Genomic DNA, 27,812 nt, shown 5'->3' on the forward strand with positions numbered 1-27,812 from the left:
TAAGAGTAAGTGCGCTAAATTTTCCATTTGGGACACAGCTTAAATAATTGACAAAACACTTAAATTGGATTTAATTATATCAAAACTGTTTGTCCAGGTCTATTGAACAAACAAAACTATCGAAACCAGGGCCAATGCTTGCTTTTGCTTGTACAATAACTGTAAAAGTTTACCTTTGTTTAACATTTTACTACTCATTATGAGTTTGTCTGGCATCACATTATAAAAGAGCAACAACAAAATTTAACATACCACAACATCATGTATGTCGTAGATCCCAATGGCCCCTAGCATGTCCTTAACATGGACCTTACATTTCAGGGTATACCCATTGCCCTTGTCACCCATTGGCAGGTACTTATGGCTCCAATCTGCCAACGAGCCATCAGCAACATCCACCCAGCGACCAGTTCCACTTTTACCTGCCAAGGTGATGAGCAATTAATATGAGAAAACTAAATTTCTTCAACACTTCAGAAGAAGGATTTTTGAATAACTTGTATAGAAGTCTTTTTTTTTCAAAGATGGCGCAATGCTACTTTAACAAGGTTTTCAACATTTGTGCAAATAGAGGGATTTGGCAAATGCAAAGAGTGTTGGATAAGAATACAGATGGAGAAGGGAATCTCCAAAATGTTTATATGTTTCCCTTAGTTAAAACAAGAGCACCTATTTTGACCCTTAAATGTTAACTGGACCTTTAAAGTACATACATGAGTGTTGCTGGTGAAAATGTATTTTGAATTTCCAAAATGCATGACCAGGTAACAGTTTTGACAAGACAAATACAAGGAATTCTAAGCCATGAACCTACTTTGAACCTACATACATGCATGTAGTCATGGAAAAAAATATGCCAAGTTATTTTAAAATTCCCCAATGCATTGCAAAGTTATGGCTCAGTGAAACCAAAATGAACCACATATGAACAATGATCCTAAAGTGTGACCTTGTCATTTGACCTACAAATAATGGCTCTTGAATGCGACATATTGTCTACTCCTGGTGAAAATTTATGCCAAGGTATTATAAAATCTTTTGACATACAGATCTAGTTCTTATATGTGACATACCTTCTTTTCATGGAAAACATGTGTACCAAGTTATCTTAAAATTCCTCTATGCATGACATATTTACACCATGAACACAAAGTTTAAAGCATTTTGATCAATGACCTTTCAGTGTGACCTTGCACAATGTGCCTTAAAACTTTCACCATGTTCCTAAGCCAATCAGGGGCCATAATTTTTATGTAGGATAAAATGGAGTTATGTAACCTCCTCATGTGTTATGGTCCTGAACAACTGTGTGAAGTATTAAGTGAATTGAATGAAGGATATTGGAGAAAAAATTGAAAATGCCAATTGCCCTAAAACTTTAATCAGACTCTGATGCCGATGCTAATGTAGACACCAAGGCAAGTAGTATTGCCTCCATGTTCTTTATATCATCGAGCTTAATATAGACCTACATTTGATAGCATATCCCTGGACCTGATGATCATCTGTAAATTCCATACAGTTGATTTTGAATGTTGTGTCTTGGGTAATTCCAGTTACCGGGGTGATGGAACAGTTCCCATTGGTTGGGGGATGGTTCCTTGTCATGTTCATCACAACCCTTCCCATAACTCCTGTGTTGTCATTAGTGACAGAAAGACGGAGCTGGAAGTCGTCCACAGCCGGGTAATGCCCAAACAGCGCTGTTTTTATGGTCAGTTGATCTGAAGCCAGACCTAGACAAAAAATTCAGCTGTTAGTATTGAATATATATCGGTGCCTGGATTAAAATATCCATAATCATTATCTGATAGATTTCTTAACTATTAAGAAAAATTTGAATCAGCATTAAAAATGTGGACTAGTCCAAATAAAGCTAACGCAGCTAGTATGAGTTGTGAAACAAACAGATGTAACATTTACATATAACAATACAGCACAAAATGTTAACACTCTTTATTACATCAAATTAAAACAGTAAATAAATATTTTTCAAAACTGAATCAATAATTATTTGTTATGGATATTATCTATTAAACAATATCAAATGTTAACAGGAGTTGATTTAAAATTATACTTTTTATTAAATGACAAGAAAAGTAAGTTGCTTAGTGAAATAACAAACTGGATAAAAACACAATACTGGCAACACTTAACAACATGTAATAAGGAGAAAACACCAGAGAGTAGGAATACACATGTAAAATATATAAAGATAAGATAAAGTTGTATGTATGTTCAGAGAGCATTTTAACTAAACGAGAGCTATCTTCTTAACATTTCAAAAACATTTCAAGTGTTCGGGTGGTTTGTCACTGATCGTAATGGTACAGACAAGACAAGTTTACAGACAGAAAGACAAAACTAAGTAACTACAACAAGAACAGTGAGGGAATTCCAGGCAAATACTGGTACTTAGCATAGCCAGGCAAATACTGATACAGGTCAAAACAAGGCAATACTGGTACCGGTCAAAACTAGGCAAATACTGGTACCGGTCGACACTAGGCAAATACTGGTACTGGACAAACCGGGCAAATATCAATACCATGAAAACCAGGTAAATACTGAACCTGTGCAAACATGGCAAATACTGGTAGCAGACAAACTATGCAAAGACTAAATCTATGGAAATAAGGAAAATACTGGTACTGGGCAAACTCGGCAAAAACTGATACCAAGCAAATACTGGCACCTGGCAAACCAGGCAAATACTGATACCAGCCAAACCGGACAAACAAGACAAATACTGATACCAGGCAAATGCTGATAGCAGGCCAACCAGGCAAATTCTGGTACTGGGCAAACTAGGCAATAACTGATACCAGGCAAACCAGGCACCAAGCAATTACTGATACAAGGCCAACTAGGCAAATACTGATACAGGACAAACCAGGCAAAATCTGATACTGGGCAAACCAAACGAATACTGATACCAGGCAAACCAGCCAGATACTAGTACCAGGCAAGTCAGGTTACTGATACTAGGCAAACCAGGTGAAAACTGAAACCAGGCCAACCAGGCAAATACTAATACCAGGCAGATACTGGTACCAGGCAAATCAGTTAAATACTGATACTGGGCAAACCCCGGTGAATACTGATACCAGGCCAACCAGGCAGATACTGCAACCAGGCAAATCAGGTAAATACTAATACTGGGCAAACCAGGCAAATGCTGGTACCAGGCAAACCAGGCAAATACTGAAACCAGGCCAACCAGTCAAATACAGATAACAGGCAAACCAGGCAAATACTGATACCAGGCAAACCAGGCAGAAACTGTAACCAGGTAAAACTGGTAAATACTTAAAGTGGGCAAACCAGGCGAATACTGATACAAGCATAACCAGGCTGATACTGGTACCAGGCAAATTAGGTAAATGCTGATACCAGGCAAACCAGGCAAATTCAGATAACAGGCAAACCAGGCAAATTCAGATAACAGGCAAACCAGGCAAATACTGATGCCAGGCAAACCAGTCAAATGCTGATATCAGGCAAATACTGATACCAGGCAAATAATGATACTATGCCAACCAGGCAAATTACTGATACCAGGCCAACCAGGAAAATACTGATACTGGTCGAAATCATTGATAATAACAAAGCATTAATATGGACAGAATTTTTAAAAAGAATATTAACATACATGTATGAATTCAGAATAAAACTATTACATCCCATATAATGTGTGTCCCATCACAGGACTTCTTGCCCAAAGTCATCTAAATAATTAACATATCATCTATGTTTAATTCACTCTGAGAGCAGTGAATTCAAAGCTTCTGATTTTCAGCCAAAGATCCCGATATGCAATACAGCATATGATCTGTATGTGATGAAAACGCAGAAGAGTTAAACACATAGTAGCGTTACAAATGTGGTCACAGGTAAAAGCCCACAAGACAAGTTCTAGTAAAACACTGACAAAACAGGAACATCTAACAGTACAGACACAGATAACACTGACACAGATACCAACTGCATACCATTAGATCCTACAAAAATTACAAATACATTTTACAAACAACATGATCAAACACAGAAAGGAAAATTTGTAAACAATATCACATTGCTATGCATAAAATGTATAAAGTACCATTATTTTTAAAAATAATGAAATATTTAGCAAGTGATAACACTGATTGTCATTAAAATCGATAAACATCACTGCTCTTACTTCGTTTTTGACACTGTCTTTTTGCTTATAGTTGATACATTTGTGTACAGTCAACATTTTGTGAGGCTTATGACTATTTGAAAAATATCAAAATGCACATGTCATAACTGGTATATTTTTTTAAGACTTTGCTATAATTGTGTAAACTAAACATGAAACCAAAGACAAAGTTGTGCTTCCTATGCACTGCACTTCTCCTCGATAAGATCTATCTATTCATGAACTTAGTCAATACCAAAACCTTTCGGAGATAAAATTTATGCTCCTGAAAAGCTCGGGACAAATATAAAGTACACAAACTGAACAAAGGACAATAACCCTGAAAAAAACCCCAAATACATCAAAATGTGAAAATCAAGTTTGAAGTCATTTATACATGTACCTCAAAGACTTTTTGAGTTGTTCTCCGGATAAAACTTAATAAAACGTATACACATGAAAAAAGTGCAGTACCTAAGACAGAGTTATGTTTTTTGCACTGCACTTATTCTTAATAAGGATATCTATATATGAAGATTGAGGTCAATACCTAAAGCAATGCTTTTCAATTATTTTTACAGACACACACACACACACATCTGCCATTACTATATCCCCTTTGCCTTGTGGCTGGATATAGAAACATGCCAGTGTATGATCAAAACTAATAAAATTAGTAGAAGACTAGCAGTAACCACAGAACCTAGTACATATACCGGTAGTACTCTATGTACCAAAAGTGAACCTGCTATTTATCATATACCTCAGCTTATGTTATGAGGATGTAAAAAGTTTAATTATAAAATTTTCGAGAAGATTCTGCATATAAAAAGTCTAACCACTTAAATTAGAAGTATTTCCTTACAGTATTTCTTGTCAGATTAAACTTTAAGTCAGCCAGAATTACAAAAATAAATAAATAAAGGAACAAGTCTACAACCTTCTATGTAGTTGCCAAGGTACACAAGTTCCCTCCAACAGTTGAATATTGGACCACAGAACTGGTAGTCATAGGCATACATCTTCCACGCATAAGAATATGTGCAAGTGGCACACTTGTTTTTGATCACGGAGACAAGGCCGATCTCGGAGTTGGGATTGAAGAGGAGCTTCCCATGCACTAGTTGACAGATAGTCGGGATTTTGAACCTGCAGTTGCAAGGAATCATGACAAACTTTTAATCGAATTAATCTTCAAAGATCTAAGAACACTGACATCCGCAAACTATATCGAGTTACACACTCGGTTTTTTTAAGTTATTTTATTTACGTGTATTGATATTAAATAAAAAGTACATATTTGTTCACGAGCTGTCATCCAAGTTGCCAATATAAGAGATGATATGGGACATTGAAATCATTACTTTATTGAGTTTGCAAGAACAGTCAGACACATTGAAATGCATTTGATAGCCCTGAATTCTTATGAAATAAGAAGAAAGTAGCCTGGCTTACTGAATAGAGATATCAGGAGGTGTATCAGTCATCACCTCCACATCCACGGAGTAAGGTGCCAACCTGTCATCCTTGTGTCTGAATCATAAATAAAAATAAAAAGATATACTATAATGTTGATAGATCTTGGACCAGGTTTTCATGATGTACCATTTGTTTAGAAAAAGTTACATTTTTGTTGTACTTCTTAGCTTTGATGTGTATATGCACGTCAGATGTCATTGAATGTCCAGATAGGATGTGCCTATAAAGGACTCTGCCCTATACTCTGCTGAACAATATCATTTAATGGCAATGGAAAGCTTAAAATTTAATATCAATTGTTCAAAACATTCACTTATTAATTAACAGAAAAATGCAAATTATGATGCCATTTTCAAAAAACATCTGATATCTACTACTGCCTAACTATAATTAACCCCATTTGTATGCCTATTTCGCAATCATAGAAGCCAAAAAATCATTATTTAATCTTAGCTCATTTTGTATGTTTCTTACTAAAATAGAGATGATTTATATTGTTTAGAAAAAAAATATCTGATATCTCAAAACACCTGAGAAAGTTAACTCGAAAACACTTAAAAAGTGTCCGAGATCATCTTTCCAACTAGTATATACAGTATTTAAATATATATATATATATTGTCACATAATATGCATAGTCAAATTAAAACTCCTAAGATCATTCATGCAGAAATAAAAACAATCCAGAAAGCAGAAGAACTACTAGAATCATGATACAAATGCTAATGTATGCAGACATGAACAAGGATGATGAATATAAACCGAGGCAAAAGATTAGAAAATCTCAATATTTAAGTTTTGAAAACAAGCTCAAAAGCTGCATACAGCTTACCCAATGACAGTAATTTGGTAGACATGTGTAGGTTTCAAGATGGCAGTGTTGAATACCAGGTAGCCAGAGTTGAAGTTTGTGATGAAACCTGGACCCTGTTGGAAGCAGCCACCTGAAATATTCACACAATTAAATCTATGTTTGGATTATAAACCCTATTCAAAGTACTTACAGTGTAAGATTTTATTAAATCAATTTAGTGTCAACATATAATTAAAGATTATATTGATGTTGCACTTTTTCAAAAGACCTAGAAAAATAGATTGGGAGGGAGACAACAAAACTAGTTAAAAAACAACCCAGACAATGGATTACACAAGTTCTAATACGACTACATGTACATTCAGGGCAAGCTATGATATAAATTATAAGCATATGCCAGACCCCTGCATGATAGTTGGTCTCAAGTGTGGGGGAGTGATGATATTAGAAGTAGGGGCAGCTGTGTCTTTCAAGTGACACATACAACAAGTTTTGTGAACGACCTTTGTTACATGTGTTTTTATGTACCAATGACATGGGCCTAGTTATTGTAAAATCCCTCCGTGCACAACAAAGTAACTGCACATCAACAGAAAAAGAGGAAGGACAGTCAAACACATGGACAGATGGTCTGCATGGTTTTAATATACACAATTTGACAAAATCACAACCAACAATATAACTTTTCTCTTTGACAAAAATCTTATATGCATTAGCCCATAATGATTAGCCAAGTGTGACCTTGACCTGGCATGTGGACACAGATAAGACAAAGTATATTCGATCTATTTGTATATATAATTATGCAGCATTCCATATTGATTCAACTCTAGGTGTGACCTTGAAATTCGAGGAATGATTGGGTCTTGCATGGGACACATGGCCTTTATATACTCAACACATGTGCCAAGTGATTTTAAAATAATTCATATTTAAATACGGTTAACGTGGGAACCTCATTTCACTATTTTGGACCCTTTTCCATTGACCTAGAGAACTGGGACTGGGTGCGTTGTTCTTAGACGGCGGCCGTCATGGTGACTTTGTTCTCACTTCAGACCGTTATGACTAAACTACAACCAATCACACAACCAGCCTTACTCTTTAATACACGTAGGTGTGTGAATGCAGCACTCTAAAATGATTAATCCCCTTGAAATTTAAAGTTAGGTTGAGGGTTTTGCACATGACACATCACAATTATGTACAATCACATGTGCATATTGTTTTAAAATCCTTCTCAACCGAGCATACACAGAAAATCAGAGAACTGACAGACCCACATACCTACAGGTGCCATTATAATGTGTCAACCATCAGAGGCATAAAAATGTTACCAGCTTACTATAGTACATTCAGACCAACACTTCTATCTCCTTCCATCTTACAACACACATCATCCCCCATCCCAACTAACAACACATGCTAACTTCACCCCCATCAATAAAAAAACATTGTATTGACTATACCATTCATATTGATCATACATATCAAAAAGTGCAAGCAAGAAAGGCTTAGCCACACAGTTAAAGGTGAAGGCTCCACCAAACAATATGCAAATACTATACACCAACAACACCTACCAGCATCAACGTGTCCCCCTGGCAGGTCAGGTAGGCTCAGTCCCACTGTGGTGGCTGTCGTGTCGACTGGCAGCGTCTCGTTCTCTGTCAGGTCCACACAGCCAAGTTCAAACCAGTCCAGACTCTGGATTCAACAAGCTCAACAAAATTATAAGGACAACCATAAAGTGTGATAGTACATATAACTTTCATATAAAGCATATAAAATTGTTAGTTTAATGGATAGTGTGATGCGTTCTCAATGCAAGCATTATATTTATCAACAATTTTAAGTTAAGCATATCAGTAAGTTCTGTAGCAGATTAAAGATAAATTGAAAATGATCAATATTTCTGAAAATAATATAGTTCTGTATATAGCCTTTCTAATGAACAGTTGGGTATAAATATCATATACAAGTAACAGCGTGTGTATACCACGTGGTAAATTAAGTCATATATGCTACGTCGGAAGGCAAAATATTTCTTAAAATGAAGACTTAAAAGATAACTGTTCTTCTACTACAACATTTTAAATGAAGCAAAGGCCAGTATATGCTGCTTAAAGACCACCGCCTTCAGTTTATTACTGGAGTTTGATAAGGTGATTAGTTTCATGAAACCTTACAATTGGATTTTAAGAAACTCACCTCTCGATCAAACTCTGGTAAAAGACCAAAGGCGGGACTCCATAAGCAACATAGACTGCACTTTGTTTCATTTAAAATAGTAAAGAAATAGAGAAGTGACATTTATTCAAAGTCTTCATTCGAGGCAAAAAGTTGCCTTTTGATGCAGCATTTATGATGCAATTTACCAGGTGGGATACACACACTGAGTAAGTAGTTCACCAACCTTGTCTTCCCCAGCAGCTGTATTGGAATCAGGGTCATAAGAGTGGGCCATGGGGTTGAGCTCAAAGTTCATATTTGGACCAATGGTGATGAAGCTGAGCATATCCGGGAAGATCAGTGTGACAAGGTCTGACTTGACAATCTCCAGGAACGTGGATACTTTTCTGGAAAACTGTTCCCCTGACCCACCTTCAGTGATCATTGTCACCTGAAAAAGGGCAGACGGAACATCATCAAAATGAACCAAATTACATTTCAACTATGGCAAAAATTTAAATCATTTGAGATAATCGAATGTCCATAATGTAGGAAGATATAATAATAAGTGATAACAGTGCTATATGTGGGAACAAGATCTTATCTTTTCACATAAATTATAGTCATTGTAAATTTCGGGTACTGAAGTTAATAATTTGAACTCTTTGAAAGTTATGACTAGAAGTTTTATAATACTTGAAAGGGGTTTCATCAAGCTCATTCAAAGATCTTTGTTGACTTACAATAAAAGTTATTTTGTATAGACCCAATGTTAAGAATGAAGGCTCCAGGGCTAGTTCCGAGTTCACCCTTGACCGTACTGTCGTTAAATCAATGTCCAATATTTTCTGATTTAAGAAGCCATTCCACTTCTCCACTGTCCATGACTTAGTGTTCTGGAGGGTATTGGGACACTGCAGGTCAACAGAGCCGATAATCTTGCACCTATTGCTTCTGCGACACTCCTTGGGGTACAAAAAGTTTGGTCTGCCATCAATGATGGCCAGATTTGGTGCGGAGCAGCTGAGCCGGGAGACAGGAAACTCAAATTCTGTGAACTCATTAGAAAACATGTTCCAGGCATACACCTCTGCAGTATAGGTGTCCTCAGCAGTGTACATCATCTGCACTTCAAATGACTGGGAGACATCTGTCAAGACTGCAGAGAGCTGGAATATCTTGCCAGGGAAGTAAGTGTTCAGTCCAGCATCTGTGTCATCACAGTCAACCGGGTTACCGTATAGAATGACTATGTTGTCCGTCTTCCCGGAGTAGAAGGCCACACACTGAGCTGTACCATAACTCTCCATCGAGATGTTGAACGTCTTCTCTTCATAAGCCCTGGTGACTTCTGAGTCAGATATTAGGGGGTTGATGACTGGGGAGCTCATCTCGATGGTGGCTGTTTTAGCCGGCCCGGTGTGCACAGGGTTCTTTGCAACCACAGTAACATCATAAGTGCCAGCCTGAGTGAAAAAATACATATATGTTGGTAGGGATGCCAACCCTAATTGATATTTTCTAATGGTGTTACAAGCAAACATTTTATATTTTCAGTTCAATTATAATTAATGTAATGCATGTCTGCATAACATGCTCGTAAAATTCCCTGAGTCTATAACAGCATGTCTGTTAATAAGGACATGAATATAAAGTTGTTCAACTGAACTAGTATGAAATTGTAATGTTTTTATTGGTATACAGTCACACCAGTTATGTCAACTACCTTGTTTATCATGGTGATGACAAAGTCTGGGTCTGTACTGTTGCACGAGTAAATGTCAGTGGCACTCTGGGCTGTGACATCATACCAAACAAATGTTCCTGCAACCACAAATTAAGTGTTACTTTTTACCCATGAAGCATACAAATATGATTTATTCTACAGAGAAGTATATTGCAAAAATAAACAATCTTGAACATGCAAAATTTCGACAGCTGATGTCATTATAAGCTGTAATTAAATTCTATTTCTGAGTCATGGAGAAATAGTTCTCCAAGGGTTATTATTTACTCGTGTTTGAGTGCGAACATTTCATGAACTTTTCATGAACATTCATCAATGAACTTTAATTAATACATCTAGTTCCAGGTTGTAACAGTTGATGTGTTTTTAAATTGAACAGGGCATAAATACATGACAGAAATAACACTGATCACCACTGAATAAAAAATCCGAAAGATGAAACCTGTAAATGAAATAAATGTGAATAGACTTAGATTTTAAACAGTTTTCCAAGTTTTATGAAACATGAGTATTCAGTCAACCTCAGTGTCATACATCAGTCTGATAACGCATAAAGTTTGGTCGTTTCCAAGAGTGAAGACCACACTGGAACTCTTTTTTTTGGCAGGTGTGGTAAAAAAAAATATCAGTTAATTGTTCTGTGAATTTTCCTGGAAGTTCATACTGCAAGGTAATACAGTTTAAAAATATATTTGATAGATGATGTTACATGAATTTATTCTCGGGCAGTTGTTTTCGTCTGTAATTTGTTTTGTACAAAATCAAGTGTTTGAACATTCAGATTGAAGTTGAAAAAAAAATGTTTAAAAAACAGGATTACCATTTTTGTAATAAAAAATTAAGTTATGTCTATCTAAATAAATAAACAAATGCAACTTATTTTTAATATTAAATTAATGTTTTTTTTCAACATTTACTGGTTCAAAAATGGCGAGTTTAGTTTTGAACAAAGGGAAGTAACTACCTTTGATTTTAAGTTCTCAAGTTGATATGTTCGCTACTTTGTTGGCAGTGGAAAAGGGAAACAAAGTGTACCTGTATTGTGTGAGATATGTATCGCTATGTTTTCTAACGTGCTGTATTTGTCTTCTGTTGCTCCATAACCGACCTTGTAGGGTGCGTCAATTGGGTACAGGGGCTGGCGAAGGATCTCTACGAGGGTTGTGTCCAAGAACTTTGCATAGCATCCACTCTGAGAAACACCAGTGTGAGTATTTTAAGCGAAAAGTAACTTATTACACAATTATGACATATCAGGTTGTTTGTCCAGAACTTTGATAAAGTTAGCGACAGTATTAATGCAGTGTTTTAAAAGTGAATTATTAATAACATGCTCATATATTTGAATCAAAGAGTTTAACTGAAAAGTTGTCTCGAATCTTGTTAGAAATACTGCAGCTAGCAAAGCGCACTAATGTTCATTACACTTTAATGGCCATAATGATTTAAAAGTAAACGACAATGACATTAACAAGGTTATAAGTTAACTTTAGCAAGGTGCTGAACAATCAGCCAATGGTATAGTAAAATAATAACATTGAGTATATAGTTTCATAGTAAGCTTAAAAATGGAACTCCTAAGTTCCTTCATTGTATCAACAAATTTGAGACAATGGTATTTATAAATTATTCTTGTAATAGCATCATGGAAGGTCAATGTATCCCGCTGAATATTTGCAAAGACAAGGAAAGCTGGGTACCAGTACGGTCTTGCTGACAGAGGAGGCGTCATTAAAGATGGTAACAGTGGTCCAGTAATGGCCCGGCCCAGTGTAGCTGTAAGTGTGGGTCAGGACAGCATTCCAGGGGATCGGATTTGATGCATTGGTCCCATCACCATAGTCAAACACCACAAATGCCCGGTCTGGGCTTGGGTTGCCAGAGTAGATTATTCGATAGTTAACAGTACCTGAATGTAGAAATCATGGAGACTATTATCATATCAGGCATATTGGTATACAAAGGAGATTGACACTCCATGCACATTCCATCAATTGCTAAGAAATATTTTGAAGGGAGTTTCCTGTAGATTAGATAAACACTCTTGAATTTATGTAAGGAAAAAGAAACTACAAAAATAATTTTGTCTTAATTTTAATGATTTGATTGATGAACACAACTGTTTTCTTTATATGACCTTATGACCTATGTTTTGACCTGAATTGACCCATATTCATAAAGATCCTAAACATTTTGCTCAGAAATAGAATTTCTAACAACAACCTCAGATGCCAATTTGGCTGCCAAACCAACAGCACGGTTTCCATTATGTTTTATTCGGAAATTAATTCAATTATTAACATACATTGAACATTCCATCAGCGGATTTTTTTTTGCATTTTGGGGTACTTTTTTGTCAAATTTTATTGTTTTATCTAGATTCATAGTACCTGCCATAAGCAATTATCCCAATATACTTTTTTGTTGTTTTAACTTTCAAGTTTAAAAGGGGGCCTAACTAAAAAAGAGAGGCTTGTTACCAAAGTAAAACTTGACCTGAAGAATTATTATGATGTAAAACCATGTAACAAAAGCTATTTCAACCCATTTTTATGTGCGTAGAATATTCATAGTTGAATATGTGCCAAAACTCCTTTAAAAAGTGTCATGCATAACCAAAACTGACACTAACCTGTATTTGTGTATTATGCTGTTTAACATGATTGTGTACAAAAATATTTTTTTTATCTGTCAACCCTTTCAAGACACAAATTTTTGGCAATAGTAATGGCCATAACTCAGTCAAAGATTGGTAGTTTGTAACCAAAGTTGAACTTGGCATGTACTTAAATAATGCTATTAAACATGTGTATCAAAAAAATATTTCAATCTTTCAGCCCTTTTATGAGTTATTGTCCGGATACCATAATTTTGGCAAATTTTAGGGGACCATAAAACAAATTATTAGTAAATAGTCTTTGCAACAGAACCAAAAATGGACCTGTTTTTTATGTTGTTAAAAAGATAAACCCAGTTTATAAAACGTATGCAGCATGGTTAAACCTAAGATGTTTGTATATCAGTGCTTTTCAGCCAGCACGTTAAATAAAGAACCGAGTGGTTTATTTAAAAATAGCTTGAGTATTGCACCTCCTGGACCTCACTCTGTTTTTTCACTGCTGATTTATAGATGTGACTCAAAATGGTCACTCCTGATTCATATCATTTATGGCATTTAAATACACTTCAAGTCATAATGGCACATGCTTGGTTTAAGCCCTGATGCAGCCAATGGGGGCGGACAGACTTTTAAAAACTTTAAACATCTTACAAGGGAGAAGCTCAGCATTTATAGGAGCATTCAGTGCCTCAAAAGTGAAGTCGCTTGTCACTGGATACATGATCTCAACAATGTGAGGGCAGGTTTTGGTTTCTAGCCGACTTGTAGCAGTCACCGTCTGTGAATAATTGCCACGTGCTGGGTAAGTACATGTCTCCCAGTCAATGCCATTGGGACTGTTTTCTAAAGATATAAACAAGTATGTTTATGTATCTCCTTAAAGATAACTTTTTGTAGTAATATACAGAAATTTATTTAGTATATTGTCAAAGTCTGAGAATTTTCAAGTTCACCATGAATATTAATTTTGTTCTAAGTAATATTTTCATTTCTTTATACAGACAGGCCCCAACTTCTCGAAACTTCTTAAGCTTTAACAGAATTAAGCTACTTATTTCAATAAGCCAAAATACATACTTATAGTGATTTTTTATAAATGAAAAATGGTTCATTGTGGTAATCGTAACAATAATTCCTATCTAAAGTATTAAAACATTTGAAGGAGTATATAAAACACAATATTTTGAAAGACAAAAACAGTGGGTTTAGCTTAACCCTGTTATAAGGGACTTAAGAGGTTTTAAGAAATAGGGGCCAGAACAATAGCTTTTGCATTTGAGTTCACTTTTGTTGAAAGCCTGGGTAAAATTATGCAACTTACCAAGTCTCTTTCTATTAGTAGGTGTGACAGCATTGCCACAGTCAAACTCAAGGTCAAGTATGCCAGCGGGTGGCGCACGTGTAGCAGAAAAACCAAGCTGGATAGAGTCACCTGAAAACCAATATTGAACAAGAAGGATTGGTATATATACATTTGTTGTTAATCAAAATGATAAATTACTTCGAAGGCCCTTATTCTACAAACCTGCCTTGAATGAAGGCAGCATCACATTTCCATGCATTTTTATTATAATCCTTATTATAATCAAGTTACATTTTCATATAAGGCATTTCATTATTTTAATATAAACATTACACCCCCTGAGTGCTCTGTAGTCAGGAATATTTGAACAATTTAATTAAATATGCCAGGACTGAGATGCCAGCTATTTTGACCTGATGACCTCAAAATCAATAGGGTTAATGTAGTAGTCACGCCCAACCCCCAGTTTGAAGACCTTCGATGCAGCCACTGTCAAGTTACCACTTGGCCATGATTTTCACCCTTAAGGTGATAATTACCATGACCTTTGGACCTTAATCAATAAAGGCAATCTACGTGTCATTCCACCCACCAAATCAAGTTTGAGGACCATTTTCAAGTTATCACTCAGACAAGATCTTTGTGTTCAATGTCATAATGACCTTGCCCTTTATACATGTGACCCCAAAACAATAGAGGTCACCCAACATCCAAGTCAAGTTTGAGGATCATAGGTCTATGCATTGTCTAGTTATCACTCAGACAAACTTTTGGCATTCAAGGCCACTGTGATCTTGGCCTTTGACTTGATGATCATAAAATCAAGGGGTTATCTACTGATCACATCCACAACCTTCATGTCAAATTTGAGGGTAATTTGATCAAGCATTGTCAAGTTATCACTCGGACAAGGTTTTCACATTCAAGGTCACTGTTACCATTGACCTCATAATCTCCAAATCAATAGGGGTAATCTCCTAGTCATGCCTTACCTACATGTCAAATTGGGGACTTGGGTTCAGGCATTGTCCAGTTATCACCCAGACAAGCATTTCACATTTAAGGTTACTGTGACCTTAAAATTTATGACCTCAAATTCAAAAGGGGTCATCTACTGGTCAGGCCGAGCCTCCATGTCAATTTTGAAGACCATAGGGCTAGGCATTAGCCACATCTCACTGGACAAACTTTTCTGGTTCAAGGTCACAGTGGCCTTGACCTTTGAGCCGATGACCTCAAAATTGATCAAAAGGGGTCTTCTATTGTTAAAGCCAAACCTCCATGTCAAATTTCAGACATTCTTGAGTTATCACTTGGAAGAGCTTTGGTCTACTGACCTTCCGACCTACCAACCCACAGACATGTGCAAATGATTATACCCCTAAGGGGGACATAGCTACTGAAACCATAAAAAATATGTATATTTCACACAGTGGTTTCTGATTCTTTATCACACAGCAGCGTAGTGAGAATACGCAAATCTCCTTCTGCAATACCAAGCGAAAGAAATAGATAGAGTTTGTTAAATTTAAATGCTTTTGTAGGGAAAAGTAATGTTATTTTTATTTAGAAATACTTATTTAAGGTATAAAATGAAAGACATATTACGTCAATTGCTTGATCTGTGGGATTGTATCATGTAATGTCTTGCATGGTGTGTGTGTGTGATATGGATGTAATGCAAGCAACTTGTAGTGATACAAACCCTAATATCAACCAACTTAAATCATATTGCCTATGTCAAAGTGCATGCTTATTTTTGTTTATATAACCTACAGACTGCAAAATTTAAACAATTGTTCTCTGAGTTCATTTAATTTTGGACACACTTCCAAAAGATATCTAACACCACACAGTACGAAACAAACTCATGTAAATATTAATTAAAGCAGTAAGTTTACCAGGAATTCCAGCTTTCCTGTCGGTGAAACATTTCTCATTCAAGATTGGAGCGACTATGTAAACAGTTTCCCCATTCATCTCCTCGGATATGTGGTTGTACAACTCATAGGAAAATGACAGGTCCCCTAAATGTATACAAAACAAAATTTCTAGGTAAAATTAACATCTTCTATGTATCATGATTTTGTTGTTCGTATTTCATCTATTTCACATTCCCTAACCCACAAACTAAAAGCAATAAAGTTTTTCAACTGAACCAATGCATTATATTCTCAAGAATTCACCAATAAACACTGGAAAAACAGCATACAAATTATCTAACATGACGATTGTTTGAGTATTTGAAAGCATACATGAACTTTTTAAGAGGGATTTAATGAAGACTTAATGTATGACTTACCGTCACTATCAAGGTAAGTATGTGTGAGGTTATTTGTAAGGTCACATGGGAAGTAGATGTCCTTATTTCCATCGCCCCAGGTTACCTCACAGGTCACCTCATTAGGTATGAGGAGCCCTGGTATAGTGAAGAAGAAGTTTACAATTGCAGGAGGGTCAAACCTCTTGGGATTGTCCACGGGGTATGGTTGTAGGGTAACCCCATCAACAGGCACCATGACCCACACTGGGAACCACTCTTCGTATTCGTTAAAGTTATTGTATATGTGGACATAGACATTGCAGTACTGGTGTTTGGTGAAATTGTGGACCTGAGGCAGGGAAGCTTGGAGAATACTATTCGTCCAGGGAACCCCAGGGGCATTGGATTGGTTGTAAGTGGCCCCTGAGTAGCCATAATCTATCTCCAGTGTCACACTTGTGCCATATGACATTGTCACATCACATGTAATGTCAGTGTTGATAGGAATCACTGCAGTACTTCCAATCATCTTGATTAAGTTGCTAAATGTGCAATGGATATCTGGACTGGTGATTTTCACCTCAATGGCAAAGGTAACTGTGACAAGAGCAGGATTTGGGTCCAGTGGGTTTGAGATGGTGTAAATAATGGTATGGGCCCCAAGCACATCCTCTGTCTTCAACTCGGACGTAGCTTGCTTATTAGCGGCATCTACTGTCATAGTCTGAGCAATTCCATCATAAGAAAGTGACACACTGACATGTGACCCAGTAGCCCAGGTCAGAGTGATGGTGAAAGGAACATTCATCAGGGCTCCTGGTGGGGTTATGGCATCACCAGAGATTCTTTCCACAGCGGTCAATTGGTGCGTATATGTGGCTGCATTAATTGTGTTCTGACAGACAACGGTTATGTCAACAGTTCCCCAGACGGGAAATGTGTGACTGAAGATGTCTCCATCAAGGTATGAGCGAGTGAACACATCTGATGTTGAGTCAGAGTAGATGAATTCGTAGTCACATGTATAGTTACTGCCTGATGCCATGCTTAGCTCTAGCACAGTCGCAACATCAACTTCCACACCGCTTGACAGGTTAAGAGCCACATTTGTAATGCGCTCCTCCACACAAAACTGAGTGACGTTCTCCTTGTAGCTGAGATAGTTGGAGATGTTTAAAAAGACATTGTAGTTGCCAATTTCCAGGTAGATTTTCGTGACGCTGATTGCTGATGTGACTGATTTGTTTGTAGAATCACCCCAGTCAATGAACACATTGGCTGGATCACCTGAAACATGAAGAATTGTTCATTGTTCAAAGAAATGCTATGAACATACAAGACTAGATGCCAAATGGTTGAGCATGTTGAAAGAGTCTTTAATGCAACTGCAACAAGTTCATTGGAAAAGTGTGACCTTGACGTTTGAGGTATAGACCAGGAACCTCTTTGTGACACAACACTTCATCGTCATAAACATTCATGTTGAATTACTTGGAAATCTTGTAATGCTTTGTAAAAGAGGTGGCCCCGACGAGGTACAGTCCTATCAACAGTACTCATTACAACTTCTGATGTACTCATTTTTACATTTAACCTCTAAGTGTGACCTTGAGCTTTGAGGTACAGACCTGCACCTTGTCTTGTGCATGACATGCCGCCTCATCTTGACAAACCTTCATGGTAAATTTTTTTACACACACACACACAGACACACACATACATATATGGTAACTACCTTTGTGACAGCTATGGTGAGCTCACCACAAGCGAGCTTGACAAAAATGAATTTAGCCTTTGTTCATTGAAGCTTCAAAAAGTTTCAATTGTATATATATATATATATATATATATCTATTTCATCATTTCGCAATTTAATTCAATATCATTTAATGTATAGTATAAATTACATGCATATCAAAAAAATATTATGAAAATACATTTTTTTAAACATAGTAAAATCTTCTAATATTTCCTGTGCTTAGTGACAGATAAAGCACCCTTGATCCATAGAGCTACTTGATTTTCAATAATATGAAGCTTGTCACAGCAACAGAACACATTCAGTTATACAATACACCTTGTAACTGCTTATTGTTTTCTTACCAGTATATGGTTTGATACTGATTGTAGTGATTTCGTTTACAGCGATGCAGGTTGTGGTCGGTATTATGTAGGCTATATCAACCCCTTCTATAACAGCTATTTCTGCAGTGCCAACATCTGAACCACCAAAAGCTGCAAGATTGGATGCTGTAGCCTGTAGGGGAACAGACAATGTATAAACATTTAAGTACCTTCACTTAACATTAAGTTCCTTACCATATAAACTGGCAGCCATGTCACCTTAACAATGTTGATGGAACAAACTATTTGTATGTATGTAAATAAAGCAAACAGATATTTGATTAATTTGAAACCACTGTCACATACTTGAAGCGTTACATTTCCTTTGTTTGTGAACATGATGGGGTAGTAGACCCTGGACTTGCGCGCATATGTGGCCTTCAGCTGGCTTTGTTGTTGTATCAACTCAGTACAGCTGGTTCCCATCGTGATCTGTGCGCCTCCTGAAATATAGTTATAACAAACTGTTCACTTCACATTCATTCATTTCTGTATAGTAAATCTGATAATGGATTTTTGTTTATTCTAAGCTTTTGATATTTATACATTTATGTTTCGAAATATTAAATATTGTCAAGCTGATTTTTTGTTCAAAATATCCAGTATTGCAAAAGTTATTATACAATTCTGCAAACATCTGGGAAACCCCACCCTATTACTAAAGCATTTTTTATCAGAATTGTATAAGTCTTTGATAATGATATTTTTCACCCATAAACAGGAGTTGTCTTCATGAAAATCAGTGAAATGAGATATCTGAATTTGAAAATGTTTTTTAATGATCATAGTCTTGATAGTTTAATTCCAGAAACTAATAACTTTAGATTTACTTAAAAGTTGAAAAGTCCACACAAAATTAATATTTGTTCTATGAATTTTAAAACCGAAGTCGGTTAAGACCATTTTTTTACTCATATATCAATATAATGAAGAAAGATTCTTCAATATAATTTGCCCTTTAACCCATTTGAACACACCATTGAACTCATTGACACTATTGGTCGATGGAAAAATGTTATTTTAACTTAGTTGTTTTGAGTTATAAAGCAAAGAAATGGATAAGCAAATTTCAAAGATAATTTGGACAGATTTTAAGTATAATGATCATTGCTTTAAATTACTACAAAAAGGCGTGAAACAAGTGGTATCTACCTGAATTACTTTAACATCATTTGAAACTGTATTAAATTTCTTATTACCCCAGTATGATTGATTTTGGATTTTTAAAAGATGAAAGTTAGCACGTTTTAACACAGTCAGCGTCAACATATTGAGGAGTTTGTATACATTTAAATTTCTTGATTAGATTTCATGTTCAATGTATTAAACTGTATATGCAATAGCATGTGCTTTCCAAAATGAACAGTACCACTGTACGTTCAGAATATTATTAAGGTCATATTTTTTTGCATGTCTGAACCTTTTGTATTTGTCAGTATTTGGTAAACAAGTGCTGTGACATTACAGCACGCTCCACTGTTATGCTGCTTTTAAGTTTAAGGATTGCAAAGTTTCGTGAAACATGCATGGACTACTGTGAAATTAGATAACATGCAAAAACCTTAACCAGATTTTTAAGCCAAAATAATAAAGGGGCAAAATTTGCATTTCACACAAGATAGAGTTATCAAGCTTGATTTTATAAGTTTCAGTGCATTGACTTATATGTGCTAACATGCAACACCTTAGCCAGAATTTAAGTCGAATAATAAGAAAGGGCAAAATATATATTTGATGCATGATAGAGTTATGTAACATAATAAGTTAAGAAAGTTGGATGCAGGGTGTTTTGCGGAAACCTCGTTTCCGCAAAACACCCTACGCTCGGGTCGGAATGAACCTATCTTACACGAGCGGCCATGGAAGATACTTATAATCTACAGTAGATAATTACGTAAAAAGTGCATATTACAAACCATGAATGGCAGAGAAGAGCCTAAACAGTGGGAAGGTTTTAATGAGTTATTTGTTTTGAACAGAACACAACGTAAAAATGACACGAGTTCATTTAAATAAACCAGGCGCAAAATGGGGACATGTCAAGCCTGTTGAAAGAGCCTTTGACACGAACATAATGCCTTTCCATGCAATTGCAATGAAGAATAACATGATGTTAAACAATAAGTGCAAGCTGGGACTCGACGCCTCAGCATGGTGACCCTCCATGGCATTTTTTTTTGAAAATCCTCAATGCAAGATACTGAGCCCATACAAGGATAATTTCAACCTTTGTCCTCTAAGGATAACTATGACCTCTGAGGTCAGTCCTGGGTGTTGTGCACCATATTGCAATGGTGAAGGACCCCATCCTGTTCCTTTTTTGTATTAATAAATGGAAATTCAATACCAAATTTCCCTTTTTTTTGGCCATTTATGGCTTAATACCTCATTCAAGAAATTTCCCTCTTCTGCTTCCATATAAGTTTAAACTTAACAGGGGATGTGGTAAGGTGTAGCTTATAAGCAGCCAATCAGAGCGGGCAGACCTTAAAAAACTCTATTTCATTAGGTTGAATGAAAATGAAAGTCCTTATAGTAATTTACTTGTGTAACTACTTTTGATCACAATTAACCATAATAACCCTGTCTCATATTGCCTATGGCAGGGTCTATGTTAACTGACCTGAAAACCCTGTGCAGTGGAAGTCACCCACTGTCCCATTCCTCTGGGCCAGAAGGGGGGTTGCTGTGGCATCAAATGCCAGAACATCTCCAGAGAAAATCTCTTGCTGCCCCACAACCTCAAACCAGCCATAACCCACAGAGCTTATTACCACATTTACAGAGAAAATCATACTGAAAATATATGGAAATTAATGATTTCAGTCAAATCACTAGAAAACAAACTATTATTTAAATATGCAAACAGGTTTATGTATATTCTGAGCAGTAATCAAATCAATGCTATATAATGTATAAATCTCTATTAAGTGCCTAAATTTCCACAGTGCAAAAGTTGGTGGGAAAGGCCAGAAATGAAAGTGTTTCAAAAGTTTATGTCTTATTAATTTTTAATGAACATTATTTTTCTGGAGTAAAACAATTACATCCTTTGCTAAAGGTTTTGAAGCATTAAGGAGTTAAGCAAATTGTATGAAAGAAGATTTTATCAGATTTTGAAAAAAAGAAGCATTTGCATTTTTTCAGAAAAGTTTTTGATTAAATAGACCAGTATTTTTTATGTTAAAGTTCCCAAGACTACCCAATCAACTAAGTCATGTGGTTTCTTAAAGATATTCAATAAAGTAGTGTAAAATTGTGAATTAAATTCATTTTCTGGTTGCAAAAATGTAAATATCTTTCTTAAAATAAAAGCAATCCCCACAAAGCAACAAGACATTATTCATTGGGAAGTCTTGAATATGCTGACACAAAAACATTTTGTAGAGAGTTTTTCCAAAAAAAATGAAAATGCTCTATGATTAGAAACCTATTGAAATCTTCTTTTGTAAAAAAAATTCAACTCCTTATTTTAGCGACACATGTTGCAAAGGATGTAAGTATTATGCATGCTGAAAATTGAACCTCAAAGCTCAATGCAATTTTGAAACATTATAATTATGTTATGGTCCCATAAACCAACTTTAGCACTGTGGAAGATCCTTACTCGTATTATTTTAATTGTAAATGTTTTCATTGCAGCTGACAAATAAATCATCAACATCATTCTCATTTCACTTCTTTCATTCCTTTCAATCCATTATATACACAAAATTCAGAATGGACCTACTTATAAGCCCGATCGACAAGATTGTGTGTTGGGCTGGCAGCATTGCAACATCTGCTGATGTCGGGGCAGAAGTTGTTCACCCCGCATGATTGGCTGCAGGTTCCAATGGCAACACACATTTGAGTAAAATGGCAGTACTCCTCCGTAGCAGTACAAGCTGGCCGATACACCTGCACATATTGCAGCAGTGTGTGAACATAGTATGTTTTACCTGACATGACACTGAAGTATTAACATCCTGTCTTTAAACCAGTTGGATATTTGATTATTTATATAAAACTGCTCAAGCTGTCAAAATAATTGTTTTCTGGAAATCATGATAATACAAAGTAACTAATAAAATAGTTTTATCTGACAGTAAAAACTCTGAAATATTAAGTTTAAAAGACAACAGTTGGTTTGGGGCAGAATATACAAATGTGAACTTTTTTTTCACTGTTTAAAAAGAATAGACATTTCAACAAGACTATATACTGCAAGAATGCATTAGCTGTGAAATGAAACAGACACTTTCAAAGTCAAAAAGCAGCTGGTAACAGTTTTACTCACAAACACATTAACAGTGCCCGTGGCAACAGCAAAGTACTCGAGCCCTGTGAGTATGCCATGCTCTAGGGCAGGTTGAGAACCCACGACGACGCTGGCAGTCACAGAGGAGGCAATGGAAAAAGGCTGGTCCTGCTGGACAGCGCTACCAAACCAAAACTCAAGGCTGTCTGTAGGGAGGAAAAAGATATTTACAAAACATTATGTAGACTCATATGTATTTTCCAGACATGTGAACTTTACTATTGGTAGACAAAATTTACCACTTTTGTTAAAATCTACTGATTTAAAAAAATAGATATAAAGTTTTCTAAAATTTCCATTTCACATCCAGTAAAGTCATAAATTTGTCAAAATATAACTGCAGTCATCTGGCCACACATATTGATAAAAAAACAATATTTGATAGTTTATTTGTGAAATTTTCATGTTATTAACAAAAAGTAACCACAAAACTATGCTGTATGACTTTATAAGGTTTACTTCAAGTATTTTTCTTATTTCTTGGATGTCAGAAAATTAAATACTTGGAGAGAGCACTGGATTGTCTGACGCACTAATTTCAGAGTTTTTTTCTAACATTCCATATTGAATAAATGAAATTTCTTCCAGGACAGTAATTAAAAATGTCACATAGTTTCTTGCCCCTTGCAACTATGTTTTTATCGCAACAGCTCAAGCTGAGAACTTTGTGGTCAGGAGAGCCAAAAAACAACAACTGAAATTCAAGAAAAGATGTTTCACAATTCCTTATGTACAATTCAAGATATGGCCCGGACAAGCAACCATAATGGAAAAATGATACCATTTTGCACTGCACTTTCTCTCATAGCCATCTATCTACGTAATATATATATCTAAATTTATTTCAATACCATCAATAGTTTTGAAGTTATTCTCCAGACAAGGGTATGGTGGACACACGGAAGGATGAAGTGATGGACGGAGGCATAGACAGACAGACGGACAAAATGGCAACCATTTTCTCTCCTTTCAGGTAGCATTATAAACATTGCATGACCTTAGCAAAAAATTATGAAGGAAAAATACTTGGTGTTGTTACAGTAAAAAAAATATTCTAACCAATTTGAGACTGAAGTTTGGCTTAATTCAAAATGATATATTACATACACTTTTTGTCCAAATGTTAAATGAAAATTCTGAATTTGACACCAAATGAAAAAAATATGTTGAAAAATTATTTAAGCCACAAAAGTTCAAACCCTAAAACATCTTTGTGTAGATTTTTTTCCTTAAGAAACAAACCTTTTCACATTTTTGTTGCTGTCTTTGACTCTTTTGTAACATTCTAAGCTAATAAGTGTACGTAGGTTTAATTTCCAGAATAAATAGAAATTCCCAAGTTAAGTCAAAATGGCATATTTTTCCCATTTAGATTGATTCCCATTCTGACTTGATGAAAAAATAGCATTGCATTCATTAGAAACACTGTTCCATAACCTGCAATGTTGAAGGTATCTGTGATGGGAGGTCCGATGTCACCATCATTGACTGAGACAGACAGCTGCATGGCCGAGCCCCTTCCCACTTCAATGAGGCAGTCATACGGTTCATATGTTGCCATGAACTGTGGACAAGTCACAACTACATCCCTCACTCGGCTTTGTACTTCCACAGCAACTGAGGACTGCACTGGCTGCAAAACATATTTATAACTACTGTGAATTTACATGTTAGCATTAAAGCAAGTGCTGATAATAATAAAAGAAATAATTATTACAAGAGCACAACATATTTCTAGCAATTGAATAGTTTGCTGCTAATTTGTTGCCATTATAGTAAGTTAGTAATACTACTTTTTAAATGATGTGCATATATTCGTTATTGGGCACAAATAACTTGTTCACAAAATTTCATGTACCTATAAGTTTACAGACTTTTTGAGATTCATTGTTCAAACAGATGGTAATATATTATTCCTATTTCTGTTACCATATATATATAGCAAGCACATGTTCTGTCCAATGACAAAATAAAATCACATGCATAATCTCCTAATTCCCATCTTTAAACATACCAAGTTTTCTAAAACTTGCTTGCAATACTTCTTGAGTTATTGCAGGATCCAATCAAAAACTGATATTTGCACATTTTGTATTGCCAAAGCAATCTATATTTTATCTGACAAAAAACAAATACATGTAAGTACCATACCTTTTTCCCTTAAATTGCCTTCTGTTTCCAAAAGCATGGTATGAAGTTGTGAGCTCTAGTGTGAAAATAAATCAATTGTGGATGACACAAGAATCGAAGATGGACGCTGACAATCTACTTACACAATACATGTAGCTCACCCTGAGTTCACTGCTTCAGGTAACCTTTTTCAAACCAATAATATTTTTCTAACAACTAAATATTCAATGAAATAAAAGGATATATACGGTTAAAAGTCAATGGTATTGCTTGTTGAGAGTGCCATATATCCTCGCCACATTTCTGACCTTGACGTTTCAGTTAAGTTATTGACTGGAAACAAAGGTGTTCTATTGTTGATGCAGTAATGCCAGGATCTGCCATGCTTTAAAGGTGTTGCCACCAACACAACAAGTAGTCAGCAACACAACAAGTAGTCAGCAACACAACAAGTAGTCAGTGAAGCATGAAGTAGTCAGTGAAACAACAAGTAGTCAGCAACACAACAAGTAGTCAGTAACACAATAAGTAGTCAGTGAAGCATGAAGTAGTCAGCAACACAACAAGTAGTCAGCAACACAACCAGTAGTCAGCAACACAACAAGTAGTCAGCAACACAACAAGTAGTCAGTGAAATAAAAGGTAATCAGCAACACAACCAGTAGTCAGCAACACAACAAGAAATCAGTGAAACAAAATGTAGTCAGCAACACAGCCAGTAGTCAGCAACACAACAAGAAATCAGTGAAACAAAAGGTAGTCAGCAACACAACAAGTAGTCAGTGAAACAACAAGTAGTCAGTGAAACAACAAATAGTCAGCAACACAACAAGTAGTCAGTGAAACAACAAGTAGTCAGCAAAGCAACAAGTAGTCAGTGAAACAACAAGTAGTCAGTGAAACAACAAGTAATCAATGAAACAACAAGTAGTCAGTGAAACAACAAATAGTCAGCAACACAACAAGTAGTCAGTGAAACAACAAGTAGTCAGTAAAGCAACAAGTAGTCAGCAACACAACAAGAAATCAGTGAAACAACAAGTAGTCAGTGAAACAACAAGTAGTCAGTGAAACAACAAATAGTCAGTGAAACAACAAATAGTCAGCAACACAACAAGTAGTCAGCAACACAACAAGTAGTCAGTGAAACAACAAGTAGTCAGTAAAGCAACAAGTAGTCAGCAACACAACAAGAAATCAGTGAAACAACAAGTAGTCAGTGAAACAACAAGTAATCAGTGAAACAACAAATAGCCAGTGAAACAACAAATAGTCAGCAACACAACAAGTAGTCAGTGAAACAACAAGTAGTCAGTAAAGCAACAAGTAGTCAGCAACACAACAAGAAATCAGTGAAACAACAAGTAATCAGTAAAGCAACAAGTAGTCAGCAACACAACAAGAAATCAGTGAAACAACAAGTAGTCAGTGAAACAACAAGTAATCAGTGAAACAACAAATAGTCAGTGAAACAACAAATAGTCAGCAACACAACAAGTAGTCAGTGAAACAACAAGTAGTCAGTAAAGCAACAAGTAGTCAGCAACACAACAAGAAATCAGTGAAACAACAAGTAGTCAGTAATACAACAAGTAGTCAGTGAAACAACAAGTAGTCAGTGAAACAACAAATAGTCAGCAACACAACAAGTAGTCAGTGAAACAACAAGTAATCAGCAAAGCAACAAGTAGTCAGTGAAACAACAAGTAGTCAGTGAAACAACAAGAAGTCAGTGAAACAACAAGTAGTCAGTGAAACAACAAGTAGTCAGTGAAACAACAAATAGTCAGCAACACAACAAGTAGTCAGTGAAACAACAAGTAGTCAGCAAAGCAACAAGTAGTCAGTGAAACAACAAATAGTCAGCAACACAACAAGTAGTCAGTGAAACAACAAGTAGTCAGCAACTCAACAAGGAGTCAGCAACACAACAAGAAATCAGTGAAACAAAAGGTAGTCAGCAACTCAACAAGTAGTCCGCAACACAACAAGTAGTCAGTGATACAAAAGGTGTCAGCAACACAACAAGTAGTCAGTGAAACAACAAGTAGACAATGAAACTGGGTATAAACACCTAAAGTAAATTATAAAACATTAACATTGAGTTATTCATTCAATAATCTCATAAGCAAATCAGATTTGCATACCGGAAGCCAGCCATCGGCACTGGAGCCATAGACATCCACATGGTAGTGTCCAGCCAAATGGAAAACATGTTCAGTGTTGCTGGCACTGCTGTAATCTGACACACCAGCCCCATCATCATAGTCAAACTTTGCTGCAACTCCGCTGCCTGTTGTAAATGGATTCGGGTCAAAGACGACGACAGCACCTACAGTTGTTGGGCCTGTGACGTTTGCTTCCAGCTTGACTGTCACAGGGTTCATGGACTCGTACACGCTGGCATGGTAGGCAGAGCCGCAAAATGCACCTGAGTCTCCACTACATTGCACCGAGCAGTTCCCATCATCAACCAGCTCCAGAGTCGCATTACTAGGACTGTGATCAACACAGTGGCAGAACTTTCCTTAAATGAAAAGCAAAGAGTTGGATGATGCAAATACTTCCATGAATATGGAATGTAAGCATTGAATCTTCCAAACATTTACAGTAATGTTGTTCTGTTAACTACTGCTACATAATTCCTCACTTCTGGTATGATGTTTTAATACAGAATGATACATGTAATTCTGAACAA

The 27,812-nt window shown here is 36.1% G+C and overlaps 1 protein-coding gene across 1 annotated transcript in view; it reads right to left on the bottom strand.

The window, feature by feature from the left end:
• The window catches only part of LOC128212667 (uncharacterized), a 53,440-nt gene that overhangs the window by 24,680 nt on the left and 948 nt on the right, over window positions 1-27,812 (bottom strand). The window contains exons 2-23 of the mRNA XM_052918062.1: window positions 27,262-27,641; window positions 24,422-24,617; window positions 22,964-23,130; window positions 22,415-22,584; window positions 21,308-21,480; window positions 18,991-19,127; window positions 18,664-18,817; window positions 16,600-17,847; window positions 16,199-16,324; window positions 14,316-14,426; window positions 13,646-13,837; window positions 12,075-12,283; window positions 11,410-11,566; window positions 10,354-10,451; window positions 9,371-10,093; window positions 8,872-9,078; window positions 8,039-8,162; window positions 6,474-6,585; window positions 5,618-5,695; window positions 5,103-5,311; window positions 1,473-1,736; window positions 253-422 (exon numbers count right to left, since the gene is read on the bottom strand). Of these exons, the coding sequence (XP_052774022.1) occupies window positions 253-422; window positions 1,473-1,736; window positions 5,103-5,311; window positions 5,618-5,695; window positions 6,474-6,585; window positions 8,039-8,162; window positions 8,872-9,078; window positions 9,371-10,093; window positions 10,354-10,451; window positions 11,410-11,566; window positions 12,075-12,283; window positions 13,646-13,837; window positions 14,316-14,426; window positions 16,199-16,324; window positions 16,600-17,847; window positions 18,664-18,817; window positions 18,991-19,127; window positions 21,308-21,480; window positions 22,415-22,584; window positions 22,964-23,130; window positions 24,422-24,617; window positions 27,262-27,501 (5,265 nt within the window). The 5' untranslated portion in view covers window positions 27,502-27,641. The remainder of the gene's footprint in view (window positions 1-252; window positions 423-1,472; window positions 1,737-5,102; window positions 5,312-5,617; window positions 5,696-6,473; window positions 6,586-8,038; window positions 8,163-8,871; window positions 9,079-9,370; window positions 10,094-10,353; window positions 10,452-11,409; window positions 11,567-12,074; window positions 12,284-13,645; window positions 13,838-14,315; window positions 14,427-16,198; window positions 16,325-16,599; window positions 17,848-18,663; window positions 18,818-18,990; window positions 19,128-21,307; window positions 21,481-22,414; window positions 22,585-22,963; window positions 23,131-24,421; window positions 24,618-27,261; window positions 27,642-27,812) is intronic.

Source organism: Mya arenaria, chromosome 2 (assembly GCF_026914265.1).
Source record: "Mya arenaria isolate MELC-2E11 chromosome 2, ASM2691426v1".
Taxonomy (NCBI): Eukaryota; Metazoa; Mollusca; class Bivalvia; order Myida; family Myidae; genus Mya; species Mya arenaria.